The sequence below is a fragment of the Chelonia mydas genome, chromosome 4 (genome assembly GCF_015237465.2).
Source record: "Chelonia mydas isolate rCheMyd1 chromosome 4, rCheMyd1.pri.v2, whole genome shotgun sequence".
Taxonomy (NCBI): domain Eukaryota; kingdom Metazoa; phylum Chordata; order Testudines; family Cheloniidae; genus Chelonia; species Chelonia mydas.
Window position 1 is genome coordinate 60231308 of NC_057852.1, and position 15799 is coordinate 60247106.

The following is a 15799-nucleotide window of genomic DNA, read 5'->3' on the forward strand; positions in this document are numbered from 1 at the left end:
GTTTGAGACTACTTTGAGAGAGAGCCTGCTTGCATCATTTGTACTGTCCCATTCCTTTGTTTAACAGAGGAATGGAACAACCTTGGTTATTTGGCTTTCCACTAAACAGCTCACTCAGCTCTTTGATGCAGCTATTGCTGACTGTTGTTTAAAGGTGATCTGAAAAGGAAAATTTAAAATATTGGTTTTGTGCCCTTTTTGTTGTTTCATGTAGTATAAAGTAGACCTGGAAATGTTTTGGATTTTTAAATTCTTCTTTCTGCTTTTATGTTAAAATATTAGGACTTTTCAAGTCTCCTCTTCCCTGAGAAAATGTGTCAGCAGTCTCATATATATTGAGAGCTTTGTCATGTCTTCACTAGAGCTAGATGTGCTATAACTGTGGGTTTGTCTAGACTAGGCAAACTCATAATGTGGAGACACAGCTGTGCAGCTTACGCAAGTAATGTACTGGGGTAGATTATACTGATGCAAGCCCTGTCCTACACGTGGTGCATGTGTACACAGGAGGATTGATGTAATTTCCCCCTCCCTCCTTTGTAGGTCAGCTTTACTGGGATGATCAGGATATTAGATTTGTGACACCCCAAAATGTAGGGATATGGAATAACTTTGAGGCTCTATGGAAGTTTCTCAATATAGTATAACAGAACAAAAGTCTTGATGTTCTCCTTGACTAGTGTCATGGCTGCAAAGTACATGAGGGAGGAGCAGATAACATCAAATGCAGGTAACTTATGAAAATATTGGGGGACAAATACAAATTAGATGCAGTAATTTAATACAAATATTGATTAGTCTCTGAGGGCAGTAAGGAATTGCCTGTGTCGGGAGATGTAGTTCCTGAGACTTCACAACTGTGGGTATGTCTACACTGCAATTAGACACCTTGTGACTGGCCTGTGCCAGCTGACTCTGCCTTGCGGGGCTCGGGCTAAGGGGCTGTTTAATTGTGGTGTTCGGACTGGAGCCTGGGCTCTAGGGTCCTGCGAGGTGGGATAGTCTCGGAGCTTGAGCTGCAGCTTAACACTGGATCAGATCCTAAGCTGGTGTGGTCACTTTCTCTTTGTTAGGTGCATTATTTCCTGCTTGTATTAGCTCTTGTCTACTTGGGCAATAGAAGAGGTGTATTTTTGGTTATAAGAGTTATGAGACCAAGAATTAAGGAGTGGGAGCTTTTAAGATATTTTTTCTTAAAAGCTAATAGTGTGCGTGTGTGCGTGCATGCATACACAATATGGTACGTGTGAGTACATGACACTGTACATTATGTGTATGTGTGGGTTGTAGAAATCTTTTATTACCAGTGATGACAAAACATGAGACGTTTTTCAAAGACACATTACAAATGTACTGATGAGACTTGACAGTCTAACCTTTTCATAAAGGACATAGGGAGCCTGTACTGATGGAACTTGAGTCCTTTTTTTTTTTGTTAATAGGCTGACAAAGATCCTAGACACTTTAAAAACATACTCCCAGAGAAGGGGATTAGCTTACCAATAATTTAGTATGTGCTAGTGTGTCTCACCATATAGAGAGAGTTAGAACTATTGTGTGCATTTGCACAGGGGTTCTTTTCAGGCACAAGTTCTTCATTTTTTGAGAAAGCAATGCTAATATAATTCATACACATGGTGGTTTCAATCGCAGATGGCTTGCACTTTGTCATGCTCCATGTCTTTCAAAAACATTCTAACACATAGTGGATCTTAAGCTAGGAGTTGTGACTCTCAGGTGAATTTCCTAGTAATTGCAAAATTTTCTACAGAGTCTAGACTCACTTAAACATTTCTAGCCCTTGTTGTGAAGATAACATTCTCAATGTAAATAGCTACAGTAAACAAGATATTTAATGTATCATTTAAATGACAAATGTGTACACTTAATCCAGTTTATGGTGTAGTGAACTTTAAAACTGTTACAGCATATTTGATATTTTGGCTGAAACAGTGCAAAGAATTCTGGTAAAGCAGAGCACTGGGGTCATGGGCACTGTTCCCTCTAAGCTGTGCGCGTGCACACAGATCCTAACCCCTACGCACCTGGTAAAACACCGCATGCAAAAACATTTGCACAGAAGCATAACAGTTTGCACAGAAGAAATTTTTTGCGCACACGGCCTGTCAAAAATTAGAGGGAACATTGGTCATGGGTCCTGTTCTTCACTCTGATTATGAGGGAACCTTCTTATGAGCATCCATTTCTTCCCCAATGCTATCGAACAATTGGATTTTTCTTCCTTCAGTGTTTGATAGAGTCTGCTGGTAGAGTCTTGTGGACCCCAACTTGCATAGGCATTCACATATGAGCTGTTGCCCTGCTCTCTCTCTCATGATGGCTGCCTCTTCCATTAACTTTTTTGATCTCCCTCTCATTGCTACAAATAGTTTCTGATGGCAAAATGCAGAACCTTGTCCAAGGCCACTGTCACTGTTGATCTATGGATGAGTCAGCAGGAATTGCTAGGCAATCAAGTTAGCAGTGTGCTCTCCTGTATGCCAAGTGTGTAAGTTCTGCAATGCACCTATGACCAGTGGTCTTGGAAGTGGCATTCCTAATAAACGTGAACTCAGAACTTGAGCACATTTTCATTAATAGGCATCTTCTTATGTCACGTAGCTCCCAGGAATAGCCTAAAGAGGCTTCTCCAAGAGAGGTCAAGAATTAGGGTGAGGAAAATCTGGCCTATTGTGCTTGGAGGGGTAAGGGAAATGTTTAATGAATTTCTCAACAGCCGAGGCCTTAGACCCAGGGAAGTAGAAAATGTTCTATACAAAATTGTTTCTGTCAGTAGGAAGAAGTATAGAAGATTAAGGTTCACAGACATTCTTACTATAGCTACCATTTTGATATTTAAATGTAACTATATACAAAGGGAGACTGAGTGAATTCCATTTCGGTAACTGTAGGGTTCTTATTTACAGAGACCTCCCTTCATGAGCAGTACTAGGAAGCCCGCAACTAACAGTGCTTGTTAGCCTGTGAGAATAATTGCAGCTGCTGCTGTTCCATACAACAGAATTACACTTCAAGATATAAAAGTTACTTTACCCCAAAAATATTTAAGATGTTAGTGATATTTTGCATTACCTGGTAACAGTTCTGCAGGCTGATTGTTAACTATATCCTTGAAAGGTTGCCAGTTTTCTCTGCAATCTCTGATCCTTTCAGTGAAGAAATCCATAAAACTTGCTTACTGAGTTAGTATGGTAGCTCACACCATCACCAGCTGCTACTTGTTTTGTAAATTTAGCTACTTTGTCTTGGGAGACTTGGCATTTCATTATTCTCATGGGCAAGATCTTGAGGTTCCTTTTTGTTTTTGGAGATCTTATTTTGTACATAAAAATGTTAAGATAAGCCTTAAGGATGGCCTGGAAATATAAAGTAAGTCAGGGTAAGAAAGGGAATTCAGTACAATTCTTTCTTTGCCACCTAAAAACTTTGAAGGAAGAAAATCAATGTGCAGGTTCTGGATGCTGAGAGTTTTCAGCATTTATTAGTAAGATTGCTGGGCCTGGATGTGTTACCTTTGTGGACCACCTTTGAACATTATTGGGTCATTGTTGCTACAGTAACCCTTTAGAGATGAACAATGAGTGATTTTAAACAAAAAATTGACTTGTGTCCCTTTTTGCTGCTTTATGTCTAAAGAGAGCCTGAAAGTGGCTTTTAAAAAGAAATGCGTGTTGTTGTTTTTTAACCATAAAAATATCAAGAATGTCATTGTCAACTCTAGTTCTGCTGGAGGGATCTACTGGATGTCTTGGAGCATGTACACTGTGATTTCACACATCTTAACTGTTTAGTCTTTGACAAAGATTAGTTTTCTATACAGTGTTACCATTCATTGAAGTTGAATAGGCTTTAGCAAAACAAACTAAGTTAGAAAGTGTGGCTAAAAATCCTTTCCCATCTTAATTGTTAAACCTTCACTTTCCAACTCTTGTGATGTTATTTCTCTCCTTCTACAATCTGAAGCAGTGCTTAATTTGTACCAGGGCTGAGCCCTAGCACCTCTAGGCGTGTCAATCATAGCCCTGGCACCTCTGGGCTTGCCACATCAGTTATAAAAGTAAAAAAAATTGCTTGAGCTCCAGCACCTCTTTCATTACAAATTAAGCACTGATCAGAAGATGCTGCCTACCAATGTTTCAGCTCCACCAGTGGGAGTACTAGCAAAGGCAAGGCTCCAGGCAGCTACCAGCTTTCTTCCTTTTTTTGGTAACTATTTATTTAGGAAGTTTTATAAGGTTTACAAATCCATGCCATGTAAATATCAGAGACAAAACAATAATTGTTACCACAGTGAGATTTTGTTTAGAGAAATATTAATATAGTAAAACCGCAATATAATCATCAATCTTCCCATTTCACAGGGTGTTACCATATTACAGAGTGAGAATCTTTATAGTACCCATGATACGCTTCTGGTGATATTATTAAAATAAGTAAAATCTCTGCACATATTTGACAAACCAAGCATGTCTATCGAATGTTAATATTTAAAAGAAATTGGACACGTTGTGATTTTTGCAGGTGAATGTACTTTGTCTTGGAATTGAATAAACAGTAGTTTAATATGTAAGTACCTATTTATCCTCTATTTGCTGAGAATGTAATTGGCTACCATCATTTTATGTACTACATTGCCTAACCCTGCTCACAGCAGGTCTATACAATACGCTCTTGTTTAGGCTACGAGAAAAAGTGCATTTTCAAAATATTTTAGCTAACATGTTTTAAAATCCTAGTGTGGGCTGGGCAAGTTGTATATATTTTTAGCACACACAAGCAAGTATAGATAAGCCCTAGATTCAGATACAACTTTCCCTAGCTATACTAGGGTTTAAAACATGCTAGCTAAAATGGTTTAGCTAACACATTTTAAAAATGCACATTTTATCCTAGACTACACAAGCCCTTATTTTGTAGACCTGCTCTGAGCAGGGCTAGGCCAGACGGTGCTTAAAATGCTGATGCTGCCAGTACATTGTCAGGGCTAGCATTCCCATCGATGGAGCTGCTGAACCAGTGGAAGCAACAATGGAAAATTCTCGGAACAAATGCCAGTGCAGAGAAGAGTATAGAGTCTCTCAGGACAGATATGACCTGAATTTCCAATATAAAAAACACACTCTCTTTGCCTTCATACATCATAAAGAAGCAAAAAGGGCACAAGTCCAATTCCCCCCTCACCCCCTTTTTAGACCATCTTTAAAGAATTCAGAGCTTTCACCACTACATTTTACTATTATCTAATCATTCTTCACATCACTGACTGCAGCACATAAGGTTAAATAATGACTTAGCATGTGCTAAGTTTATTTTACAAGATAATTAACATTTGCCTACAGTAGAATCCATGACGATGAACACTTTATCTCATATTCATTTTTAGTACCCCTAGAGACAAACTTTGTACTTCATGCTGACCATTGTAAATGAATATTATCATGCAAGCACTAGCAAGGCTGACTGGAAATGGTCAAGGTATATGTAAGTATGAGAAATATGATGATTCTAATAAATTCCCAGACTGATACAGCTTTTACACCAATAAGGACAAGAAGATTTAATAAACTTTTTTAGAAACTGGTTTGTGTCATAGGAAACTCTTTTTAAGCTACTTGCAGTGGAGATGGGTTTTTTTAAAAAAGTGCTTTAACCTTTATTTTTGCATTTGTTATCCAGAAATGTTGTTCTTTCTGTGTCTCATCAAAGGGTTCTTTAGTATCTCTGAAGTCCTGAGAACCTTTCTGGTTCCCTCTTCTAAGGCACATGATACACTGGATTTACCTCACAGGCCACTACCGTTGCTATGTACTTTTTCTCTAAAGAGTCGTGCACACCTGTGATGCTACAGAAATAAGAATATTTTACAGGCGAGAGAGATTGCTCCTGAGTAATGCCAAGCATTCTCTCTCAGAGAATAGGCAGCTGTCCCTGCAGCACTTCCAGCCCATGAACCTAATTCAGATCTCCCACATAGCTGTGCAGAGCACTGTTGCTGAGCCACCAAGCGGGCTAAACCAGAATTATTTTCTTTTAAAATACCATCTGAAGTGTCAAAAGTATTTTTAAGAATGTATCTTTTATGGTCCTTTGTTAATGATTTTTTATTCAACAATGCCCCAAAACTAGGTTAATCTTAAAAAAGACATATTTGAAAGCCACAGGTGAATATCTTCATTATGGTCAGTGGGTTCATAGGAACTGTGTCAATATAAACATCTCACTGTTTTGCACTTGTTAAATTATGTGACTGTGCCTTGTATGTACATGGTTTTTCTCTCTTTCAGGTCAAGCAAACAAAGTTGCCAAGGAGGCAGCCAACAGATGGACTGGTGGGTATGCATTTACAGTGTTCAACAACATTCCTAATTATGGCGCCTGAGTGTAGCGAAACTCAACTCAAAGTTCTGCTCAGTGACTTATAGGGCTTTTAAATTATATGTAATTTTTGAACTAAAATGAGCCTTGATTCTGGAAGTGCAGGGAAATAACCCCCCTAGAAATGTACTGTCATGGGTGTGTTTCACGTATATAATTAACAACCTACCAGTCTAATTTTTTTCAAAATGCATAGCAGACTTCCTCTCCTAGTAGAAACTTGGTTTGCCAAATTTCAGTCTGGAGCTAATTTCTACAGTTGATATAAGGAGACTTCAATAGCAGGAGTTCCTTAATGTTTGTGATGGGGTTGGCACTGGTATACTTTTTAAGATGCATAGAAAATAATGGATTATTTTATTAATTTAATCTTAATTTACATTTTTTGAATGTTTAAAATTTACAGTGCTGTATAGAGGTTTTGTTGTCGCTGGTGTGCATGCAGATGTGCATATATATGTGGAGTGATAAAGTAATTATTCTTGCTTAGAGTAAGTAGTTCATTTGCTCAGTGTCACAGATGAAATCTATAAACTGTTGCAGTTTTGAAGAAGGTTACTGTATTAGGTTCTTATGGAAATATTTTCCCCATTATTTCCCCCTCCCTTTTGCTCTGCAGGTGATTTGTGTTATATATTGCCCTTTTGCAGAGCAGACAATATGTGTGTTTTTCATTTGAGTTTTAATTTGTGGGAATATTGTGTTTGTAAATTACATTTATTGAGAATTTGTCTGTATTCACAGTATAGTAAATGAATAGCCCAGTCTTTTCTAGAAATAGAGAAGTGGTAGGCGATAAATTGTATTCCATATTTGATAGAAAAAGAAGATCTTTTAATGATTATTTCTTCTTGTTGTTTATATCCTATCGTTGAACAGAATTGTTGTTGTTACTGCCCCGTTGTGAAACAGGAAAAAGTATTTATTTTTAAAGATAATTTCTGTGTGGGTATTGAGTGTCACCAAGACTTCCGTTTGTAAGAGGTGTTTAAGAGATTGTACTTTGCTATCTAATCTGTAAACCTGGTTCCATATTGTAGCATATCTGTGCTCAATAGCAATTTTATAATCAAATATCTGTTGGTAAAAACTTTACTTCAAAGATACATAGTCACAGAGTAGCTTGATAGATAATTTCCCCCAACCTAAACAGTTGTGCAATTACAGAGGTTAGCGTAACAATCAAATAATCAGTTTTATATTACTCGAAGATGTAATGTATAATATAATTCAAGGATACTGAATAATTATGATAAAACAATCTAATACAAAATAAAACCACTTACCAAAGCTTAAGTATTTCACAGTGCACTTTTATTTTTCCCAATTTTTTTCAAACTAAATCCATATTATGCAACCCAAAAAGAGAAGAAATGTCTGTCTTTGTTGTAAGTAAAATAATGACTTTAGCAGTGAGCAGATTTATCACTAATTCTAAAATTACTTTATGATTTATCAGTAATTCTACAGTTAACTAACTTATAGAGCACTAGCACCACATTCTTTGATGGTTAAAATACATGTACTAAAGAATTACATAGTTTTGACTCCAGGAATTTACTTAAAACTCGAAAACCGTGGACATGTCATCTTTGCTACTTTATGACAATAGATGCATATTCTACGTTACAGTATTTTATCGTATTTGTTCACAGTTGTCTTCTGTCAAGCTAGATGATACAACAGACCAGGACTTCGCAGTCAACATGTAGCAGGGCAAATCATGTTCAGGTTCATGGAAAAACACACCCCTGAGCACAGCAAGTTTCAGCGCTGTAAAGCGCCAGTGTAGACAGTGCCCCAGCGCTGGGAGCCACGCCTCTCATGGAGGTGGTTTTTTTTACAGCGCTGGGAGAGCTCTCTCTCAGCACTGCGCCGCGACTACACCCGCCACGTTAAAGCGCTGCTGCGGCAGTGCTTTAATGTTGCCAGTGTAGACTAGCCCTTATTCAACTGTTCAATAGTAGTGGGAGAATGTATTCAGTGACTTCAAAAGACCACTAATTAGACTAGTCCTCTGCCTAGTGCCCCACAGTGTACTGGTGGCCTTTTGAAAAGTCACCCAGAATACACTGCTTCTGGAGGCTGGGAACTGTGAAGTAGCTACCCTCACGGCATTGCCGTTGTAACTTTTTAGAACAGCACATTGCAGGTGCATGGCAAAACTTGCGAAGGTTGTTAACATGATTCAGTGTGGATATACTGAACTTTTTACCTTTACACCAGTGCAGTACAGCTGGCTCAGGTACAAGCTAGACTACACCAGCCCTAAAATGAATGGAGATCAAGTAAAATTATTACTTCATCAGAGGCATTTGGATAATTGAGACGAGAAAGGATTCTTTATCGGACTGTTTGAAACACTTCAGTTTGGTTTTGTTACATCTATTTGGCTTCAATGATTAACACTTTAACAAATTAAGCTGTGAGAGTTCACAGAAAATGCACATTCTTTAGGATGTTCAGCAGGTCCTCAGCATAATCAGGGAAGAACAGATTTGATATTGCTAATATTTCTTGGGTGAAAATAATCAGATAGGAATATTTTTGAAAGCGTACACCTTTTCAAGTTTCTGTTCATAAACCGTGAAGAAGCCCCCCCAAAATAACTGTACAAGCCCAATTTTTTCTAATCTTTTAAGTAGTATTTTAACTATACAAAATAAAATAGCTACAGAATTTATAGTTAAGGACATAATAGTGACTAAAAACTCATTTTGAGCATAATTTTTATTTTTATGCACATATTTTTACCAACCCTATTTGTCTCATTAGCATTTGTAGCAGTGCTCAGTTATTCATAAAAACAGAACAAGCATTTGATTCCTCTTTCCTCTCTTAGCCCTACCTAGTAAATTATATTCAGAAACTTTGCAGCTCTGTGCTTTTTCAGATGTTTCCAGAGGTGGTGAAGGGTTTACGGTAGTGAGGACTCTAGTGCCCCCATTCTGCTTGTGAACTGAAACATTTCTTCACTCTGTTCACAGATAATATCTTTGCAATAAAATCTTGGGCCAAACGGAAATTTGGATTTGAAGAGAACAGAATTGACAAAAGTTTTGGGATTCCAGAAGACTTTGACTATATTGATTAATGTGTTACTGACACAAGTATACATATCTTATTTAATATTGCTCAGCTGACATTTGTCTGTGTTGCTTTTCAAAACCAAACCAAACACCCTCTTGTATTATTTGCACTTTTCATTAATATTAATAAAATGTAAACAATACATTGTCGGTTTTGTTTTTTCCCCCCCATTACTTCCTGAACTCTAAATCAGCCAGTGCCAGGATGAGACAGCCCAAGTATTAGGGAAGGCTGTGCAAGGCAGTTGTCATAAGGTCCTGGTCTTCATGCTTCTGGTTCCTTGTCATAAGAACCAGCAGGAGCCCAACCAAGAGAGAGCCAAAATCTCCAAGGAATTCCCATCTAGGCATGTTCAGCAGTTTGATTCTGCTGAAGAGTCTGTGGAATGAGAATAACATTGGAGGACTTGGAAGGAAGGAGGTTTCCACTGATCTGGATGATGACAAAGAAATAATGACCAAAACTACTAATCATCCTGGAGGTAGAGAAGGTGGACAATGTTCCGGGGCTGATTGTGGGAAGTAATGTAGGAGGGAGGGTGGAACTGGAAAGGGACAATGAATAGTCCTTGAGACAAACAGATTGGGGACCTGACTTGCTTCCTGAAATGCAACAGGCACAAGCTGTTGAAAAGACCTGAGAGGAAGCAGCACATGTGTTATATCGAATGACCCATGAGCTTGGTGATAGACCATTGGATGTATCATTGCTTGGCCACAAAAAAGGACTGATCCCAGACCATCAGATGTGCTCCTGATTGTAAGGTCATGTGTTTCCATGGTAGTTACCCTCATGAGTCAAGTGTACAATAGTATCTTGGTGCAGCATCAGTTGTAGAGGATGGCTTACATGCCCCTAAGGAGCCAACGCAACCCGTTGAGAGTGAGTAAAGTAGCCAGTTTCAGAATTGCTTTTTCAGAGACCTCAGCATCAAATACAAAAGAAAAGAATGAGAGGCTGGGGTGGAAAGCTTAAGGAAATATAAACAGCTATTTTTGTATGATCATTCCCCTCATTTCTATTTTGTGTAGCTGCCTGTGGGTACTGTGAGAATAGTCTTCTTTGTCTCCACCTTGGTTAAATTGCTAACTTTAGCGAGAGTTCTACTGGAAAAGTGACATTAATCTGGGTACTTGGTCAGAAGCCAGTCTCCAGTGATCTGTCCAGTCAATGTTCCCAAACAGCCCAGAGTGTCTGAGAACAGAAGGATTTAAGACATGCTCCTGGGTATTGGGCAATTTTGTCTAAGATGATGTGTAGGGCCCTACCAAATTCACAGTCCATTTTGGTCAATTTCATGGTCATAGGATTTTAAAAATTGTAAATTTCATGATTTCATCTATTTAAATCTGAAATTTCACCGTGTTGTAATAGTAGGAGTTGTGGGGGAGGGCGCAAAGTTACTGGGGGAGGGGATGGGGTACTGCTATGCTTACTTCTGCGCTGCTCCTGGCAGCGGCTCTGCCTTCAGAGCTGAGCAGCTGGAGAGCGGTGGCTGCTGGCCAGGAGCCCAGCTCTGAAGGCAGAGCCATTGCCAGCAGCAGTGCAGAAGTAAGGATGGCCTGGTGTGGTATTGGCACCCTTACTTCTGCACTGACTTCAGAGCTGGCAGCTGGAGAGCGGTGTCTGTTGTCCGGCTGCCCAGCTGCTAGTGGGGCGCTGCCTTCAGAGCTGGGCACCTGGCCAACAGCCACCACACTCCGGCTGTCAGCTCTGAAGTCAGTGCAGAAGTAAGGGTGGCAATGCCATGACCCCCCCCTAAAATAACCTTGTGAGACCCTCCTTACCCCCCGCAACTCCCTTTTGGGTCAGGACCTGCAACTTGAGAAACTCTAGTCTCACTCATGAAATCTGTATAGTATAGGATAAAAGCACACAAAAGACCAGATTTTACAGGGGAAGACCAGATTTCACGTTCCGTGACACGTTTTTCATGGCTGTGAATTTGGTAGGGCCCTAATGATGTGATAAGTGTTGCCAAGGATATACATATTAATTGGATTGGAACCTTTTTTCTTCCTATAGGTGACCTTGCTGGCTGAACATACCCTGGCCGAAGGAGACTATGTATGCAGTCACTGATACAGGAGATATAGAAACTGCAATGTCAAAGGACTCTCTTGGTGCTGCAGCCTTTCCCAGAGAGAATTACAACCCTTTCCTGAAGATACCATGGAGAAATGCTTAATGCAGCTGGAGGTGGCAGACTTGTCTGATCCATGTGGTAGCCCCCAGAACTCTGAAAGCTTCCTGTTGCCAGGGTCCCCAGAGTGGTGGCGACATGGTTGGGGCACAGCTCCTCTGTGTCTGGCTCATCCAAATCCTCCTCTGAAGTGTAGCTGGTTTGAAAATTAAATTAAATCTGAACATGAAGAGTAATTTGTTAACTCCATGAACCGCACTCATAGCCCATAGGCCTTACGGCAAGCCTGATCCTGTAGGAGGCCAGAGCCTTGGGGGGGCAGAGGACACCTTTTTTCTTCCTCCCCTCTCTCTCTCTCTCTCTTCCATAGCCATTTATGGTACCTGATATAGCTGCACTGTGAATAACCCCATACTGTCATGTAATAAACCCAGTGCAGTGCATCAGTGAAGCAACAGTGGAAGCTGGGGTCCCTCCATTTGCTCCTTCAAACAAGATGGTTAATGGGGATATGCAGTGCAAAGTGAGGTGCAAAAGGCTCGGTGTCCACTTGTGCCCAAGTGCAGTTGTTTAAAATTCCACGGGTAGATACTGATTTTTTTGGACATCCCTTCATACTTCCTTCCTGGCAAGTGCAACAATAACTGGGTGTTCCTTACATCCCAGTTGCACCTTTGATAGAAAATAGGGAGCACAGTTAACATTTGCACCTGTTTCTGCAGCACAAAACAGTGACTAGAGGCACAAACCTTTTCACTGGTTTCCCAGGTCAGTGGTAAGTCTCCCAGACACAAATTGATGAGCCTTACAGCAGATTATGCAAGTGCTCTATTGTGCCACAACCTGAGCCAAAAACTTACTGGTGTCTCCTCAGAACTCTGAGCATAATCAGAGAAAATGTCAGCACTGCTTGAAACAGCGTGGCGTCAGTGACGGGGCCCTGTAGTTGAAACTTTGATTGGACTCTGTTTTGAGGGAGGATCAACTTGACGCAAAGGATGATCTTTCCAACCAGTTCCTTTTCTATGTGTTTCTGAGCAGGTTACCCACAAAGGAGCGTAATGGGACTAAGTCAGCTGTTAGTTCCGTTCAGGGATTAGTAGTTTATACCCTCTAGAGTCTGAGGAGCTTGCAAACATGTCATTTTCAGACTTGGTGTATCATTTCCCTAGAGGGAGGCTCTGATCTCTCATGCAAGTGTCTTGACAATTGAACCTAGGGACAGGCATCATTTTCATAGTCTGGGCTCTCATGCTTGTTTTTTTCATTATGTTATGTGATATGACACAGTGATATGTCACTGTCTCAACACTTTTTGCTTAAAATGTCAAATTGAAGCATCTGTCTGAATATTCTTTGAAGACCAGCTTTTTGAGTACCTTTATATAGATTTCTCATTTTGTTTCCCATTTTATTAGCTATACGATCATGTTTAAGCTGAAATCTTCCATAACAAAGAAGCTCTGGCTAGAAATGTATTATATTTTTAATTTAAAGACCTTTTTTCATTTTAACTCTGTGAAAACATTGTGTTTTAATTTTTTTTAATAGTCTGGTATTTTTGGTAGCTAAAATTGGGGTGCAACAAAGTTCTCAATCAGTCTTTGAGAAGTTAAGTAATACAGGAGTTTTTGTATATGAGTGAAAAATGGATCTATAAAAAACACTGTATAATGAGCAAAAATGCATTTTCTGTTATGTCCATTTGCAGTTTCCTTGAAGCATTCTAGTTCACATAACACCTGTGTGTATTTCCTGTGTAACTTAGAGATGCTGTTAACTCACAATTTAAAAGGAAAATAAAACAACAGTTAAATGTAATACCCAGTTGTACATCTGCCCCTGAGGTCTCTGCTAATTGGTTTGGTCGTTTATATATAGAGAGAGAGAGTGAGTGTGTGTGTGTGGTTTTTTTTTTTTTTAAATTCTCCCTGTTGCTGTTTGGAAAACTTGGACAAACTGGGCAAAACCAACTACAGTGAAACACTGAAATTAATTTGAATCCAAGTGTGGTCAAAAGCACAAAGTAAACAAACTGGGAAAAGTATTTCAGTTATTGTAACTTTATGTGTGATAAGCGACAAGATCGGTGGGAAATTTTCAGACAGAAGTGAGATTTTTAAATTGACAATGTTGCCTTAATCTGGGGATTAATTAAAGTTAAAAATGGGGGAGGGGTACATTTTTCTCTTCATTAGCTCAAAATCTAAAAGATTAGATTTTATTATTAATATAACTAGTATGTAACACTTTGCCTATTAATTACGTTGGGCCAAATTCAGTCTTGGAATAAGCAAGGACAGTTGACTTGACTGGAGTTGCAATTGATCTCTCCAGGCTTGGATATAGGCCCATAAGTGTCATGCTATTGATCATGACGAAATGATGCGAAAACAAAGTGATGACACACCGTTTGTGTCTACAGGACTTTGAGTGATTCTCCTTTTTCTTGGATTTTCCTTGTGCTGTGGGACACTGAGAGATTAAAAACACCATCCTGAAAACACCATCCTGGCCACTATGGATGTAGAAGCCCTCTACACCAACATTCCACACAAAAATGGACTACAAGCAGTCAGGAACAGTATCCCCGATTAATGTCACGGCAAACCTGGTGGCTGAACTTTTTGACTTTGTCCTCACCCATAACTATTTCACATTTGGGGACAATGTATACCTTCAAATCAGCGGCACTGCTATGGGTACCCGCATGGCCCCACAGTATGCCAACATTTTTATGGCTGACTTAGAACAACGCTTCCTCAGCTCTCGTCCCCTACTGCCCCTACTCTACTTGCACTACATTGATGATATCTTCATCATCTGGACCCATGGAAAAGAAGCCCTTGAGGAATTCCACCATGATTTCAACAATTTCCATCCCACCATCAACCTCAGCCTGGACCAGTCCACACAAGAGATCCACTTCCTGGACACTATGGTGCTAATAAGCGATGGTCACATAATCACCACCCTATACCGGAAACCTACTGTCCGCTATTCCTACCTACATGCCTCCAGCTTTCATCCAGACTACACCACACGATCCATTGTCTACAGCCAAGCTCTACGATACAACCGCATTTGCTCCAACCCCTCAGACAGAGACAAACACCTACAAGATCTCTGTCAAGCATTCTTACAACTACAATACCCACCTGCTGAAGTGAAGAAACAGATGGACAGAGCCAGAAGAGTACCCAGAAGTCACCTACTACAGGACAGGCCCAACAAAGAAAAGAACAGAACGCCATGAGCTATCACCTTCAGCCCCCAACTAAAAGCTCTCCAATGCATCATCAAGGAGCTACAACCTATCCTGAAGGACGACCCATCACTCTCACAGATCTTGGGAGACAGGCCAGTCCTTGCTTACAGACAGCCCCCCAACCTGAAGCAAATACTCACCAGCAACCACACAACAGAACCACTAACCCAGGAACATATCCTATCCTATCCTTGCAACAAAGCCCGTTGCCAACTGTGTCCACATATCTATTCAGGGGACTCCATCACAGGGCCTAATCACATCAGCCACACTATCAGAGGCTCGTTCACCTGCACATCTACCAATGTGATATATGCCATCATGTGCCAGCAATGCCCCTTTGCCATGTACATTAGTCAGACTGGCTTTTTGTAAAAGAATAAATGGACACAAATCAGATGTCAAGAATTAACATTAAAAAACCAGTTGGAGAACACTTCAATCTCTTTGGTCACTCGATTACAGACCTAAAAGTGGCAATACTTCAACAAAAAAAACTTCAGAAACAGACTCCAACGAGAGACTGCTGAATTGGAATTAATTTGCAAACTGGATACCATTAACTTAGACTTGAATAGAGACTGGGAGTGGATGGGTCATTACACAAAGTAAACTATTTCCCCATGTTTATTCCCCCTCCTCCACCCTCACTGTTCCTCAGACATTCTTGTCAACTGGTGGAAATGGCCCACCTTGATTATCACTACAAAAGGTTCCCTCCTCCCCCGCTCTCCTGCTGGTAATTGCTCACCTTAAGTGATCACTCTCGTTACAGTGTGTATGGTAACACCCATTGTTTCTTGTTCTCTGTGTATATAAATCTCCCCACTGTATTTTCCACTGAATGCATCCGATGAAGTGAGTTGTAGCTACGAAAGCTTACGCTCAAATAAATTTGTTAG

The 15799-nt window shown here is 40.0% G+C and overlaps 1 protein-coding gene across 2 annotated transcripts in view; it reads left to right on the plus strand.

Annotated features, from left to right (window-relative positions):
- The window catches only part of MND1 (meiotic nuclear divisions 1), a 53192-nt gene extending 39742 nt beyond the window's left edge, over nt 1-13450 (plus strand). Inside the window, exons 7-8 of one of the 2 annotated variants that reach the window (XM_037897433.2) lie at nt 6306-6350; nt 11512-13450. In XM_037897433.2, the coding sequence (XP_037753361.1) occupies nt 6306-6350; nt 11512-11528 (62 nt within the window). In that variant the 3' untranslated portion in view covers nt 11529-13450. Of the gene's footprint in view, nt 1-6305; nt 6351-9383; nt 9629-11511 lie in introns of those variants that run through there. The other variant, XM_037897431.2, reaches the window with a different exon arrangement.
- Nucleotides 13451-15799: the final 2349 nt, after the last annotated feature.